This window comes from Pelophylax lessonae (assembly GCF_965119305.1).
Source record: "Pelophylax lessonae genome assembly, chromosome: 8".
Taxonomy (NCBI): domain Eukaryota; kingdom Metazoa; phylum Chordata; class Amphibia; order Anura; family Ranidae; genus Pelophylax; species Pelophylax lessonae.
The window spans coordinates 232,692,779-232,708,385 of record NC_138775.1 but is presented as its reverse complement, the minus strand read 5'-3'; the positions used below and the strand labels follow the sequence as shown (position 1 = coordinate 232,708,385).

The 15,607-nt window shown below is 46.1% G+C and overlaps 1 protein-coding gene across 1 annotated transcript in view; it reads right to left on the bottom strand.

Annotated features, from left to right (window-relative positions):
- COP1 (COP1 E3 ubiquitin ligase) overlaps nt 1-15,607 on the bottom strand; it is a 530,087-nt gene that overhangs the window by 420,465 nt on the left and 94,015 nt on the right. Inside the window, exon 4 of the mRNA XM_082264749.1 lies at nt 4,807-4,871. Coding sequence (XP_082120875.1) covers nt 4,807-4,871 — 65 coding nt within the window. The remainder of the gene's footprint in view (nt 1-4,806; nt 4,872-15,607) is intronic.

Below are 15,607 nucleotides of genomic sequence, written 5' to 3'. Positions count from 1 at the left end.
CCCAGGAAGTTGGAGGAGTTAGGACAATGATACTTGTGTAAATATTCAGCTGCCTATTAGGGATGGGATCAGGTATGTTTGGATCCTAGTCCCAACTCACCTGAGCAATTGCGCCAGGAAGCAGTCGCTGTACACTGCCAATCATGAGCAGCCTAGTCAGGGCGTTTGTATTCAGCTGCGGGCCGGGAAAGACCTCACTGCCTATGATTGGTGGTGTGCCGTGATGGCTTCCTGGTGGGATTGGTCAGGTGGGTTGGGACTAGGATCCGAACACGCCTGAGCCCATCCTTACTGCCTATATATCTTGATTTACTAGTTGATTTTGCCTTTCTTACTGAAGGCAACCTTTAGTAGTTCCTTTTTAAATTAAAGAAAAACACACAAGTTCCTTCTAAGTGCAGCATGCAGGAGATTTTAATCAGATCAAAAGGTGAAATATTACTCACAAAGGCAAGTATATACAGGGCATGTAGCGCTAAGTGAAGAGTTCTCAGTTTCACCGTCCTGGGGGTACCCGATGATGGTGGTGTCGGCGTGGTTCCAATGGTTGGGACTGCCTTGTGGTCTCTGCTTCTTCCCAGGTACATGGAATGCCAGGTCTCACCATCAGGCTAGCCATGATGTCACTTACGGGATGTGATGCCAAGATGTTTGCGTCGCATTTGTGGAGCATGCACTCCTTCAGGCCATGTAAGCGCCGTTTTGGAGAAGGGCTTTTAGGAACACAAGCTGGGGAGTAATTTACGGAGGCATATTGGAGCCAAAAGGAGAGGCTATATTCTCCAAATACGTTACCCTTACTCAAAACGCTACCAAGAGCAATTATATGCATTTTGGCACAATAGAGCATGACTCAGTGTCTTTGGCGGGAAGCAGAGTCCCAGGCGGAAGAGGAGGTGGATGTCTCTGGTGCTGCCTGAGAATCCAGAGAGTGCCGAGTTGAGCTGAGGGGGATCCGGTGTGCAGAGAACCAGCGAAGAGCGAGAGGGGGTCCAATCCCAGGAAATCCTACAAAGGTCTAGGGTACTGAGGATTGCCCCTGGGGGTCTGCCTAGAGTCAGTGGGGACAACCCTGGAGAAGGTTCTTTGATCCAAGTGTCAGCTAGCTGTAAAGGGGGAACTTAGGTTGAGGACCCTAAAGCGGTAAAGGGGGTGCCGGCAGTTTGGGCCCTGAAGAGTTAATGCACAGTGTGAGTGCATCAGTTGGAGGGTTGCAACCATACACGAATACACAGCAGGCTACCTCAAGCCAGGGCAAGGCTGGAAAGAGTAGTCAGTGACTTTGCAGTGCAAGCAGTGTCAGATGTTCAAGGTTCTACAGTCCTGGATCTGCTAGACTTAAGTCAGGGTTCCAGCACAACTTTCAGAGATACAGTGTGTTCAAAGAGTTAGTAAGCATTGGCTAGCGTCGGCTGGCGTCAAGACAGCGCCAACGGGCATTTTTGCTACAAAAGTCCCAGAATTGTACATAGTCAAGCCAAAGGAGTATCCCACTCATTCCCTTCTCCCATCCCCTGAAACTACAATAAAACAACCAAACAAAGATGTCGGAGTTGTCAATGTGTCAATTCTCACACCCAGGGCCACAGCTCACATGGGCTGGAGAGGTAACCGGTATCAATGGCAGACCCACAAACCTTGCTATATTATATATATATATATATATATATATATATATATATATATATATATATATATATATATATATATATATATATATATATATATATATATATATATATATATATATATATATTACACACACATACATACATATTTACACACACACACACACACACATATACACACACACATACATAAATATATACAGTGCCTTGCGAAAGTATTCTGCCCCCCTTGAACTTTGCGACCTTCTGCCACATTTCAGGCTTCAAACAAAGATATAAAACTAATTTTTTTATGAAGAATCAACAAGTGGGACACAATCATGAAGTGGAATGAAATTTATTGGATATTTCAAACTTTAACAAATAAAAAACTGAAAAATTGGGCGTGCAAAATTATTCAGCCCCCTTAAGTTAATACTTTGTAGCGCCACCTTTTGCTGAGATTACAGCTGTAAGTCGCTTGGGGTATGTCTCTATCAGTTTTGCACATCAAGAGACTGAGATTTTTGCCCATTCCTCCTTGCAAAACAGCTCGAGCTCAGTGAGTTTGGATGGAGAGCGTTTGTGAACAGCAGTTTTCAGTTCTTTCCACAGATTCTCGATTAGATTCAGGTCTGGACTTTGACTTGGCCATTCTAACACCTGGATAAGTTTATTTGTGAACCATTCCATTGTAGATTTTGCTTTATGTTTTGGATCATTGTCTTGTTGGAAGACAAATCTCCGTCCCAGTCTCAGGTCTTTTGCAGACTCCCATCAGGTTTTCTTCCAGAATGGTCCTGTATTTGGCTCCATCCATCTTCCCATCAATTTTAACCATCTTTCCTATCCCTGCTGAAGAAAGGCAGGCCCAAACCATGATGCTACCACCACCATGTTTGACAGTGGGGATGGTGTGTTCAGGGTGATGAGCTGTGTTGCTTTTACGCCAAACATAACATTTTGCATTGTTGCCAAAAAGTTCGAGTTTGGTTTCATCTGACCAGAGCACCTTTTTCCACATGTTTGGTGTGTCTCCCAGGTGGCTTGTGGCAAACTTTAAACGACACTTTATGGATATCTTTAAGAAATGGCTTTCTTCTTGCCACTCTTCCAAAAAGGCCAGATTTGTGCAGTATACGACTGATTGTTGTCCTATGGACAGAGTCTCCTACCTCAGCTGTAGATCTCTGCAGTTCATCCAGAGTGATCATGGGCCTCTTGGCTGCATCTCTGATCAGTCTTCTCCTTGTATGAGCTGAAAGTTTAGAGGGACGGCCAGGTCTTTGTAGATTTGCAGTGGTCAGATACTTCCATTTCAATATTATCGCTTGCACAGTGCTCCTTGGGATGTTTAGAAATCGTTTTGTATCCAAATCCAGCTTTAAACTTCTCCACAACAGTATCTCGGACCTGCCTGGTGTGTTTCTTGTTCTTCATAAATACCTCTCACATTATCTTGGATTAGGCTAATGATTACCAATGGTTATCTTGTTCTACTTGTTGTGGTACTTACTTTTAATTTATCTAGCTAGATTAATAGTTATTGTGTTGTCCTTTTTTATATTACATGTTTGGATTGAGTTACCTGGCTTGTTACAAATTTCCATGAAAGCAACAGCTTTTTTTTTCCTTAAAGAGTGCTGCAAAAGTACGTTGGGGGATATTAATTCTGTCGCATGGCAGCACAATGCTAAACAGGGACAGTGAGCAGCAGATTACAAGGTTACAGACATAAGGCATAAATTCCACCTTTGGCTGCTACTGCAACCTGACCCTGACCACTTTAATTAATTTTTTTTTTTTTTAAATAACAGGTTATACTGACCTGCTCTGTGCAGTGGTTTTGCATAGAGCAGCCCCGATCCTGCTCTTCTTGGGTCCTGGCCTCTCCCTTCTGTTGAGCATCCCCAGAGCAAACCGCTTGCTTTGGGGGCACCCAAGCAGGCTTGTTTCCGAGCCGCTGCCCTGCGTGTCCATTCACACACAGAGCCATGGCTTGGCCCCTCTCATTAGCTCACTGGCTGTGATTGACAGCAGTGGAAGCAAATGGCAAATAAGAACGGAGAGTCCCCGGAGGGCCAAGGCTCTCGTGCACATCGCTGGATCACGATGGGGGCAAGTTACAGGGAGGAGACTGGGGTGGCTGCTGCACAAAGTTTTTTTTTTTTTTTTTTTCATACCTTTTTACCTTAAAAAACCTTGAGCCTTTAAATAGCACTTTTAGCAAATATTCTGTCTCTGAACTATGCATACTGTCGCGCACTTGACTGCCCAGGAATGTAGACACGCAGATCTGTAAACCTTTTGCAGAGTCTTTTATGAGAAAACAGTCTGATTCGCAACTGTGTTGCTAATTTACATGATAAATGAACTATCCCGACTTTTTATTTATTTTATTTTTTTAGAAAATGAAAGCCACTCTAAAACCTCTTCTTAATTATCCCCTTGCAGGAATCGATTCTAAAATACCCCATTTGTGAAATACTACACACAATCTGCATATCTGAATACCTGAAGCAAAACAGAATTTTTAATGCCCATTCTCAATATTAACTGCCCAAATGACAACCTAAAAGACTTGATAGTTGTGTCAGTCAAATACTTAAGTTACCACTAACAGATGCTGCACACCTGGGGAAAATGTTCCAAACCCCTATAAGGTTTTTCTCAGAAGTGGAGGACATTAATAAACAAAATCCTCATCCACAGTATGATTCTGGAGAGGACGTAACAAATCAACAAGATAATATATTACAGCTTGTCTCACACAGGTCTGTTAAATATTCTTTCCACTAGAAAGTAGTACTTGCTAGGAGTGAAGTAAGGACAACTGAAGGGCTCCATTACCCCTAGATATTCACATCAAATAAGCCACAACCACATGACTGCTTTTTGTAAATACATCACTTTGAAACCACGCAACTTCATCTGAATGTCGCACGATTTCAAGGCCGGATTTCAGTCCGACTTCAGGGGCGACTTGAAAGATATCTGTGCGGGTTTATGCTCAGATGTCTATTGAAGTCACCAAAAGTAGTGCAGTAACTACTTTTGGAAAATGTGCGGCGTCGCACCGACTGGGAGGGTGCCATTGCCGACAATAGGCTGTGATTTGACATGTCAAATCAAATGTCAAATCGCACTGATGTGAATGGGGGCTCATTTGCATAAAGTTGTCTTAACTAGAAGAGCTCACCGATGGGTCCAGCTTTAGGCGTTTGTCATCAAACCTCTGCTTTTGTTTCAGAATTAGTTCATTTACTGAAAAAAAAAAAAAAATAAAATAAATCAGGTGACTAACCGCAAGAAACATACACCAGAAACTTACAAAATAACAGACAATATAACTTTCATATGCAGATACCTGAATAGTGGCATATCTGTTTTGAACACAACATGTCAGAAAAAAGGCTATACAGAATTGAAATAAATTTTAAAGCAATATGAAACTAAAACCAAAAATTTATTACATCGCACCTTACCGATCATTAGATGTGGTGACTAGTTTTATTTTTTTAGGATTTTTTTCCCCCCTTTGTTGTCACCTGATGATCTGGCCAGTAACAAGTCCCACACTGTATAAGGGTGCCTACATTCTGAATGAAGGAGCAACAGAGACACCTTTACACAGAAGCATTATTAATCCAGGGGAAAAGTAGTGTTAGATGTACTGGCAGATTTAGATGCACTAACTAAATCCAAACTTAATTTAACACTTTTAAGGTCTTGCGCACACTCAATGTTTTTATTGCTGCTTATAGGGGCATGTGACATTTTTTTCTGCCTCAACTCCCCTGCATGTTAGCCTATGAGGTTGGTTTACTAAAAATGGAGAGTGCAAAACCTGGTGCAGCTGTGCATGGTAGCCAGTCAGCTTATAACTAGCTTGTTCAATTAAGCTTTGAAAAAAAAAAAAAAAAAAAACAGAACCAAACCTGATTGGTTTCTATGCAGATCGGCATCAGATTTTTCACTCTAGTTTTATTAAAGTGGTTCTAAAGCTGAAACATTTTTTACCTGGCTCTGCTGGGGCACTGGGCCAATGGCTCACAGTGCTGTCAATCAAAGCCAGTTTTGAGGGAGCGAGGGGGGGGGGGGGCAGGACTGAGTCCTGCTGTATTTCAATGGCTTCCCATGGGGGCACTGGACAGAGAGGATTTGTTTGATTATGTACTGTTTAGGTTGTCAGGTTTTTTTTTTTGTTTTTTTTTGTATAGTACTACTGTGTGCTATTCATGAATGTCCTTTCTTGTTACCTAAACTGTAATAAAAAAAGATCAACACACAAAATTGTGTGGTTATGCAACACTCTACCCATGTGAAATTTTTATTACGTTTCTCAAACAAATAGAGCTCTCTTATTAGTGGTATTTAGACCCCGTTCACACTGAGGCGACCTGGTCGCCTGACAGGTCACCGTAGGTCGCCTGGCATAGAGAAGCTGTGGACCCATTCTAATAGGAGCGACACAAGTCGCTCCGACTTAGGAAAAGCGTCCGGAGCTTCTTTGGGGCGACCTGGAGCGACCTGCATTGACTTGTTATGAAGTCCGTGCCGGCCGCTCCGAGGTCGCGGTGCGAGCTGCGACCTGTGAGGTCGCCCCGGGAAGTCGGATCGCCCCAGTGTGAACGGGGCCTCAATCACCACTGTTTATTTATTTTTTGTTAGTTTTGTTTTTTTACACTAAACGAAAGTTAGATCACTTTTCTCCTTCACGGGTGTGCTAATGAGGCTGCACTGATGGGCACTGATAAATGGCACTGATTGTCAGCACTGGTGGGCACTGTTGGGACTGCACTGATAATCAGTGCCCCGATTATCAGTGTAGATGTCTCTTTATCACAAGCCGGATATGGGCTCCCTTCGTCACGCTGTCACGATAACCGGCTTGCGTTTACATCTGTGATCAGCTGTCTTGACACAGCTTATCACGTGGTAAACAGCCGCTTGGATTGGCCCTTTACCCCCATCTGTGATCAGCTGAGCCTGAAGGACTCAGCGATCACAGGGCACACACGGGCAGCGCAATCATGGGAGGACGTCTATGGACACCCTCCCGGAAAAGTAAGCTTGGGCTGTAGCCGTCTTTCGGCCATAGCGTGGGCGGGACGGGGTTAAATTATTATTCTGGCCAATGAAACGAGTTAAAACCAAAGTGCTTGGCAAGCTTACACACGTTAACAAGCGTCAATTGTTTTTTTTCTGCCAAAACACTGCTGCCAGGAGGAAAGGCGTCTAGGAGAGATGGCCAAACGTCCAGTGTGCATGGGGCCTGAAGCAGTTACAGCAACTAGTTTTTCCTTCTAGAATAAAGCTTTTACATAAATAAAAGCTGGTCACTGTAAACACCCATGAGTGGTAAATAATTTGTCTCAAACCTCTAGCTGCGACATCTGCAGGACAGCTTGTTCGGTTTCAAAACAAAGACTTCCTGATAGTATGACCAGGTGAAAATAAAAAGAAAGCCTAAAAAAGAGGAAAACTGGATTTGACTTACCGGAAAATCCTTTTCTCTGAAGTTCATTGAAAGACGCAGCTCCATATTCTCCTTAACCATTGGGTTATGCTGCCCCCTACAGTGTCAGAAGTAAAAAACCCATCCCACTCAGAAATAGAGGGGCAGGTGCTGCGTCTGTCAATTTCAGAGAAAAGGATTTTACGGTAAGTCAAAAATCCATTCTTCTTTATGAAGGAAAAAGAAGGGGGAAGGTGTATGGCGCTGCCAAAAAGTGCTGATGTTTCTGTATGTCCAAAAAATAGGTGTTAAAGGTATATACAATATAAATCACCACTATAAATAAAGTGTCCAGTGCATCGTATGTGTCTTCCTAATAAATGTGCAATACTATAGGATAATTCAACTGTGTAAATGATAAATATTTGTGCTGAACTGTGAAAAAAAGTGGATACAAAATAAGTGAGAATTGGTATGATAGGAGAAATATATGAAATGTATGAAATATACAGAATATAAAAAATAAAAATATATAAAATGTGTGAAATATACAAAATATAAAAATAAATATATAAAATATAAAAAGTTGGATCCACTTAAATCTACAGCCGTAAAATACAAAACATCAAGTATGGCATAAATGAGGTGCACAGTAGGTATATAAATATTATGGCAGCAATAATACAAGAATAAATAAGTCCGTAACACCTAAGAAAGAACAAATAGTCCCACAATGCTAAAAAAACTTTTCCTAAAAAACAGGGCAAAAAAGTGACCTGAGTGCAGGTGTTCTGATGATAGATATTAAAGGTGCTCAGGTATATGGTGACCATTCAGTGCTCCCCGCACCCCTTGGACCGCACTCACCAGAACTATGTACCCCTGCAGGGGTATCAGGCCTTGAATCTATAATCCTGGATCTCCTCCACTGACCATCAAAGTGGTTGGGTGGTCCAATTATCTGCCCGACTCTTGTAAACCCGGTTCCTTGGTGTTAGGGTCCGAAGGTGTACCGATATATGGGGGAAGAAGGCTCACATAGAGTAGTACCGCTTTTTTTAAAATACTTTATTATATATCAAAAATTAGGTACTCACAAAGGGAATAGAGGGTAGTGGCATGAAAAAATAGCAATAGTAGCGCACTTCCGGGACGCCGTGCCGTCCCGGAAGTGCGCTACTATTGCTATTTTTTCATGCCACTACCCTCTATTCCCTTTGTGAGTACCTAATTTTTGATATATAATAAAGTATTTTAAAAAAAGCGGTACTACTCTATGTGAGCCTTCTTCCCCCATATATCGGTACACCTTCGGACCCTAACACCAAGGAACCGGGTTTACAAGAGTCGGGCAGATAATTGGACCACCCAACCACTTTGATGGTCAGTGGAGGAGATCCAGGATTATAGATTCAAGGCCTGATACCCCTGCAGGGGTACATAGTTCTGGTGAGTGCGGTCCAAGGGGTGCGGGGAGCACTGAATGGTCACCATATACCTGAGCACCTTTAATATCTATCATCAGAACACCTGCACTCAAGTCACTTTTTTGCCCTGTTTTTTAGGAAAAGTTTTTTAGGAAAAGTTTTTTTAGCATTGTGGGACTATTTGTTCTTTCTTAGGTGTTACGGACTTATTTATTCTTGTATTATTGCTGCCATAATATTTATATACCTACTGTGCACCTCATTTATGCCATACTTGATGTTTTGTATTTTACGGCTGTAGATTTAAATGGATCCAACTTTTTATATTTTATATATTTATTTTTATATTTTGTATATTTCACACATTTTATATATTTTTATTTTTTATTTTTTATATTCTGTATATTTCATACATTTCATATATTTCTCCTATCATACCAATTCTCACTTATTTTGTATCCACTTTTTTTCACAGTTCAGCACAAATATTTATCATTTACACAGTTGAATTATCCTATAGTATTGCACATTTATTAGGAAGACACATACGATGCACTGGACACTTTATTTATAGTGGTGATTTATATTGTATATACCTTTAACACCTATTTTTTGGACATACAGAAACATCAGCACTTTTTGGCAGCGCCATACACCTTCCCCCTTCTTTTTCCTTCATTCTCACTATATTCTTAGCAATATAGTATAAAGGTAGGCTGCAGCCAACATCAAATACTAGAAATCTAGAATTATCCTAAGCGCGGATTTTTTACATTCCATTCTTCTTTATCACTCATTGACAGAACCAGCTCCATATTCTTCTTAACCATTGGGATGTTCCAAAGCAGTATTTACATGAGGAGTGGGAAAACTCAAAGAAAGAACGTAGTTCCCTAAAAGGCTAAAAACTTAGCCTAACAGGTAACATGGAGCACAACCAGGAAATACTGGAGCTCACCTAGAAACAACATTCGCCGCCCACTCATACAGTCTTCACCAATGGGATGCCCCAAAGCAGTGTAGACATGAGGGGTGGGAGACGCAACCGTAGATAAGGCAACGAGGTACCCACATCAGAGAAAGGAACCTTACGCGAACAGTAAGAGAACTTTCTGGGCAACAACAAAGGCTCAAAAGGAGCAACAACCCAGGAAAGCAAATAACCAGAGGGGATAAACAACCCCAGCAGCCATGGACCCACAAAAAAACCAGGGTCCCCTCATGGCACTGCCGCACAGAGAACTTTGCGGCCAAAAGGAGGCATCAGCTGATGCCAGAACATCAATTTTGTAGAATTTTGAGAAGGTGTGCACTGACGACCAAGTCGCAGCCTTGCACACCTGGGCCTCCGAAGCCCGATGCCAGAAGGCCCAGGACGTACTCACCGACCTGGTAGAGTGCGCCTTTACAGGGAAGGGCGGAACCCGTTCCTTCAAAGCATAGGCCTGAACAATCGTCTGTCTGATCCATTTGCCAATGGTCGCCGCAGACGCAGCCTTACCCTTCCGAGGTCCCTCAGGAAGTACAAAGAGAATCCGATGTTCGAAAGGATTCAGTGGACGACAGGTAAACCCTGATCGCCCTGACAACATCCAAGGAATCTAATGCAACCTCCTTAGGATGCTTAGGCTTCGCACAGAGCGAAGGCAAAACAATGTCCTCATTAAGGTGAAAATCAGAAACCACCTTAGGAAGGAAGGACGGGTCAGGGCGTAAGATCACCTTATCCTTGTGAACCACTAGGTAAGGAGAGCGGAAAGACAACCCCGCCAACTCAGACACTCTGCAAGCCGAAGTGATCGCCACGAGAAAGGCAACCTTCCTAAACAGCAGAGGTAACGATATCTCCCTGATGTTTTCAAAGGGAGGACGCTGTAGCACGGACAGAACCAAGTTCAAGTCCCATGGAGGTAAAGGCGCCCTCCGGGGAGGGGCCAAGTGACGCACACCTTGAATGAAGGTGCAAATTAAAGAATGGGACGCCACAGGGCGCTGAAAAAGGACAGCCAGTGCAGATACCTGGCCCTTAAAATCGTGGCCAACGCAAGGCGCTGGTCCACGCCAGTTTGGAGGAAAGCCAACACTCTCGCCACAGAGTAAGAACGAAGAACGAGGGGAAAAGCCCCTGGACTCACACCAGGCAAAATAAGCTTTCCATGTACGGTAATAAATATCTTACCAGGCGAGGCCTTTCTAGCTTTGATTAAAGTAGGGATGACATCCGAGGAGAGACCCCTGTCTCTCAGGACCTGGCTTTCAACAGCAATGCCGTTAAAGCCACCGACTGTAAAGCAGGATGGAAGATCGGTCCCGGAGACAGAAGATCTTCCCGCATTGGGAGCCGCCAAGGAGGCTCGACGGCTGGGTGAACGATGTCCGTGTACCAGGACCGGCGCGGCCAGTCCGGCGCCACCAGAATCACCGGTTCCGACGCCAACCTGCGAAGGAACCTGGGCAACAACTGAATCGGAGGAAAGGCATACATCAGACGATACGGATGCCAGGGCGCCACCAACGCATCTGAGGCGTCTGCCAGAGGATCGCACGTTCTTGCCACGAACCTTTCCACTTGGTTGTTTAGCCGAGACGTGAACAGATCCACATCCGGGGATCCCCATTTCGCACACAGCATTTGAAAAAACCTCCGGATGCAGGGACCATTCCCCCTGGTCCAGGGTCTGGCAGCTCAGATAATCGGCCTGCCAATTCTCCACACCCGGAATGTGAACTGCCGAAATCGCCGGGACATGAGTCTCGGCATAAGACAGAATACTGGTCACTCCCTGGGCCGCCTGGGCACTTCTGGTGCCCCCTTGGTGGTTGATGTAAGCCACCGCGGTGGCATTGTCCGTCTGCACCCGCACAGGGCGACCCTGAAGACGATCCGACCACTTGATCAGGCAGAGCCTGATCGCTCTCAATTCCAATATGTTGATCGGAAGGGAGGACTCCTCCTCCGATCAAGTGCCCTGGGCAGACAGATTGCCCAGGACACCACCCCAGCCTGACAGGCTGGCATCTGTGGTGATCACCGTCCACAGTAACGGCCGGTCGGAGACTGAAGCCACCACAGAAGATCCCTTCTGGTTTGGCGACTCAGAGACACTCTCAGGTCCAAGGACTGAGGCAGTCTGTCCCATTTAGCCAGTATCTCTGCTTGGAGAGACCGCGTGTGAAACTGTATCGCCTCGAAGGCTGACACCATCAATCCCAGGGACCGCATACAGGTCCTGAGCGACGAGGATTCGTTGTCCCTGAGGGACCTGATCTCGTTCTGCAGTGTCCGGAGCTTGTCCTCCGGCAGAAACACCTTTGCTTGAGCAGAGTCCAGAACCATTCCCAAGTATGGGAGACGAACCGAAGGAGACGAGGTTGACTTCTGAACGTTGATGGTCCAACCGAACTCCTGAAGCGTCTGTACCGTGGTTGACAGATCGCGCAACAGACTCTGGCTGGCACTCGATCTTAACAGGAGATCGTCCAGATATCCCAGGACCGCAATGCCATGTGCCCGTAACAGGCCCAGAACAGGTGCCAGCACTTTGGTAAAAACCCTTGGAGCCGAAGCGAGACCAAAAGGTAATGCCACAAACTGATAGTGATCCTCCACGATAGCAAAGCGGAGGTACCTCTGATGACCCTCACCGACCACCACCGAGCGAAGAGATTCCATGCGGAACTTGCGAACGCGCACAAAGCGGTTCAGAGCTTTCAAGTCCAGAATCGGATGCACCTTGCCCTCCTTTCTGGGCACAGTAAACAGATTCGAGTAGAACCCCCGAAATCTATCCCGATGAGGCACCGGGACGATCACCCCCTGGGCAAGGAAATCCTGCACCGCTTGATGCAGGTCTCGTAAACGCTCTGAGGTCAAATGAAGATTTGAGGGAAAGAATCTGTCCGCCGGCCGTGAAAGGAATTTGATCTTGTATCCTGATCGAATGATTTCCTGAACCCACCTGTCCGGAATTCGGAGCAGCCAAGGTTGGAGGAAACCGCGCAAACGTCCCCCCACCCCTGAAACGGGTGAGGGCATCCCTTCAGGCAGAGGCGGACTGAGCCGCCGCACCAGCGTGGCCGGCTTTTTGTTTGCTCGCCCAGGGCTTTCTCTGGCCACCTTGGCCCTTGAAAGGTTTCCCCTTGTTCTGTGCCTTGAAGGCACGAAAAGGCCCCTGATTTGGTTTAAAGGCGGGACCCCGCAAAAAGACTTGTTCTTCGGATTCTGGGGCAGCAGAGTGCTCTTGCCCCCACTGACTCCCTTAACCAAAGTATCCAGGGCCTCACCGAAAAGGCGAGACCCCGCATAAGGAAAACCAGCCACCGTTTTCTGGGATGTCTGGTCAGCCGACCAGCTCTTCAACCACATCAGTCGACGGTTAAGCACCGCGACACTCGACAGGCGCGCAGCCAAAGGGGCCTCATTCAAGGCCGCATCGCACAAATACATGACCCCTTGATAAATCTGGTCCACCATCTCCACAGTAATAGGGGGGCAGAATCAGTCACGAGAGTGCGCCTAACTGTCTTGGTCCAATCCGCCACCGCCATCATGACAGAGGCGAAAATAGGTTTCAGCATGGAACTGCCACCATGTAAGAATGGTGGGCAAGCGATTCTAGCCTCCTATCCGTAGAATCCCTAAACACCGGGGAATCCTCAGTGGGAACCAGGGTAGCCTTGTTTAAGACGGCCACAGTGTGATCCACCGGAGGGGCCACACACCAGCGCGAATCCGTAGAAGACGCAAAGGGGTAAAGCAGTTGAAACCTTTTAGGCACCGCGAAGATGCGTTTCAAACCGCGCCATTGCTCATTCACTGTGTGATGAAATTCAGCGGGACAGGGAAAAACCTGTGCCGTCTTGCGGGTCCTGTGGGTACCAAAAGAGGACACAATGCCCGGAGGACTGGGCTCATCCTCTAAATGTAGTGTTTCTTTTACTAAAAGAATCAGTGCATCCATAGCTACGCGTTCTTCAGGTGACCCAGGGGGAGAATCATCTACCCCGTCCACCTTCGCCTCCCCCTCAGACTCTTGCGGGTCCCGAGAAGAGCGAGACCCTGAAAAGGGCACGCCACCTACAGCAACCATGTCACATTCAGAATCAGAAGAAAAGGAAATTCTAGGCCTTTTCCTAGCAGCACGTTCAGTCATCAGCACATCCATTTTGGACACCAAAGTTGCCACAACAGCAGCCAAATTAGTCAGGGCAAAGGATTCAGAGGAACTGGGGTCCCCCACCAAGGCTGGACGAAATTTGTGGTCCTGAGATTCCATTGCAGAAAAAAAGTTGATGCAAGGTACTGGCCCTTTAAGCGCGCCGCGGACCCCGCAGCACACCGCTATACTGACTGTGTATAATACAAACCCCCCGCAGGGACAAAACTGAAGCCAGAAGGATTTTACAGGGAAAAATATCAAGGACAGCAGTACAGAACCCCACAAGTGTGTTACCACCTCAGCGCCGCTCCAGAGGAAAAGGAAGTGATGCCGTGCCAGAGACTGAACTGCAGGCTAAGGAAAAATGGCTACCTATAGAATGCAATGGGGGGCTTCGGCAAGATGGCCGCCGACATGTGCACAGAACAATCGTATTGCCACACACAAGATGGCGCCGTAAGGCGCCAAAACACACTACATAACATGCTGCACAAACGCCCATAGTGAAGCCAGACATGCTGCCCACACCTAAAATGGCGGACTGGCTGTTTTTAACCCTGCAGCGGTCGCCCACACGCAGTCTGCACCTCCATACACCCTAGGTGACACAGGAGAGGGACCCCCAAGACCCACACAGCACTGGGTGTGAGAGAAAAAAACCCCGCAGGGATCGCAGCATGGGGCCCAAAACGCACAGACATGAGGGGATACCACAGACACACAGGACTGCCAGCCCCACACAGAGCGTACTTACCTGTACCCGATGGCATGGGGCGCCTCTCATTAAACGGAAAACCGCTGCCCTCAGATGGACAAACCGTGGATGTGTCCAGTGAGGTAGAAAACTCACGGGCTGCATCCCTGCGAACAGGGATGGGTCGTTTGTAATGCCAGGGCGAACACATGGCTAAACGCTCGATGGCGGGCTGGGGATCCATCTGACCCTCTGCCCTGGAGATCCAGGGCGACCAGTCCGATTCCCAGCTCTGCAAAATCCATCTTCGTCCGAAGATCCGACTAACTAAAGCTGACAAAATAAACAGCTAGTACAGTAAAGAAAAATGACATTTTCTGAAAATAAAATCATAAAATAGAAGGCGGCTGAGACTGTAGCCCCAGCACAGGGAAGCCTGACTACTCCTGAACAAGGCAGAAGACAAACTGAGTTGGGATGGCTTACTGCAGGGGGGTATTGACCAGTGGGACAGCCCCCATGGGTGTGTCTATGTTAATGCTTTTGCTTTTAACAAGTCTTATGCCTAGCTACTCCTGCGGAGGGGAAGTCAATACCCAATGGTGAAGACTGAGTGGGCGGCGACTGTCGGAGGACATAAGAGAAATTGCCCTTTTAAAACAGCAGCCTGCAAAACCTTGCAGCCAAAAGAAGCATCCGAGGATGCCAACACATCTACTTTGTAGAATTTAGTAAACGTGTGCATAGACGACTAAGTTGCCACCTTGCAAACTTGTATTACTGATGCCGGATGGCGAAACGTCCAAATGGCACTCGGCGCCCTAGCAGAATGCGCCTTCACAGGGAAAGGTGGAATCTGACCCTTAAGTGAATAGTCTATTGTCTGCCTGATCCATCTTGATATGGTCGCAGCAGACACAGCCAATCCTTTCCAAGGTCCTTCCGTGAGGACAAAAAGGAGAGTGATTTCCTCAAAGACTCAGCAACTGCCAGGCAAACCCTAATTGCCCAAACCACAGCCAAAGAATGCAAGGCAATTTCCTTGAGATGCTTGGGAGAGAGTGAAAGCAGCACAATGTCTTCATTCAATGGAAATCAGAAACCACCTTAGGAAGAAACGACTGATTAGGTCGAAGTACCACTTAATCTCTGTGGACCAACAGAAAAAGAGAATGCCAGGACAGTACCGCCAATTCAGACACTTTGCGGGCAAAGGTAAAAGCCACCAAAAAGGCTACCTTCTGTGACAAACAATGTAAGCA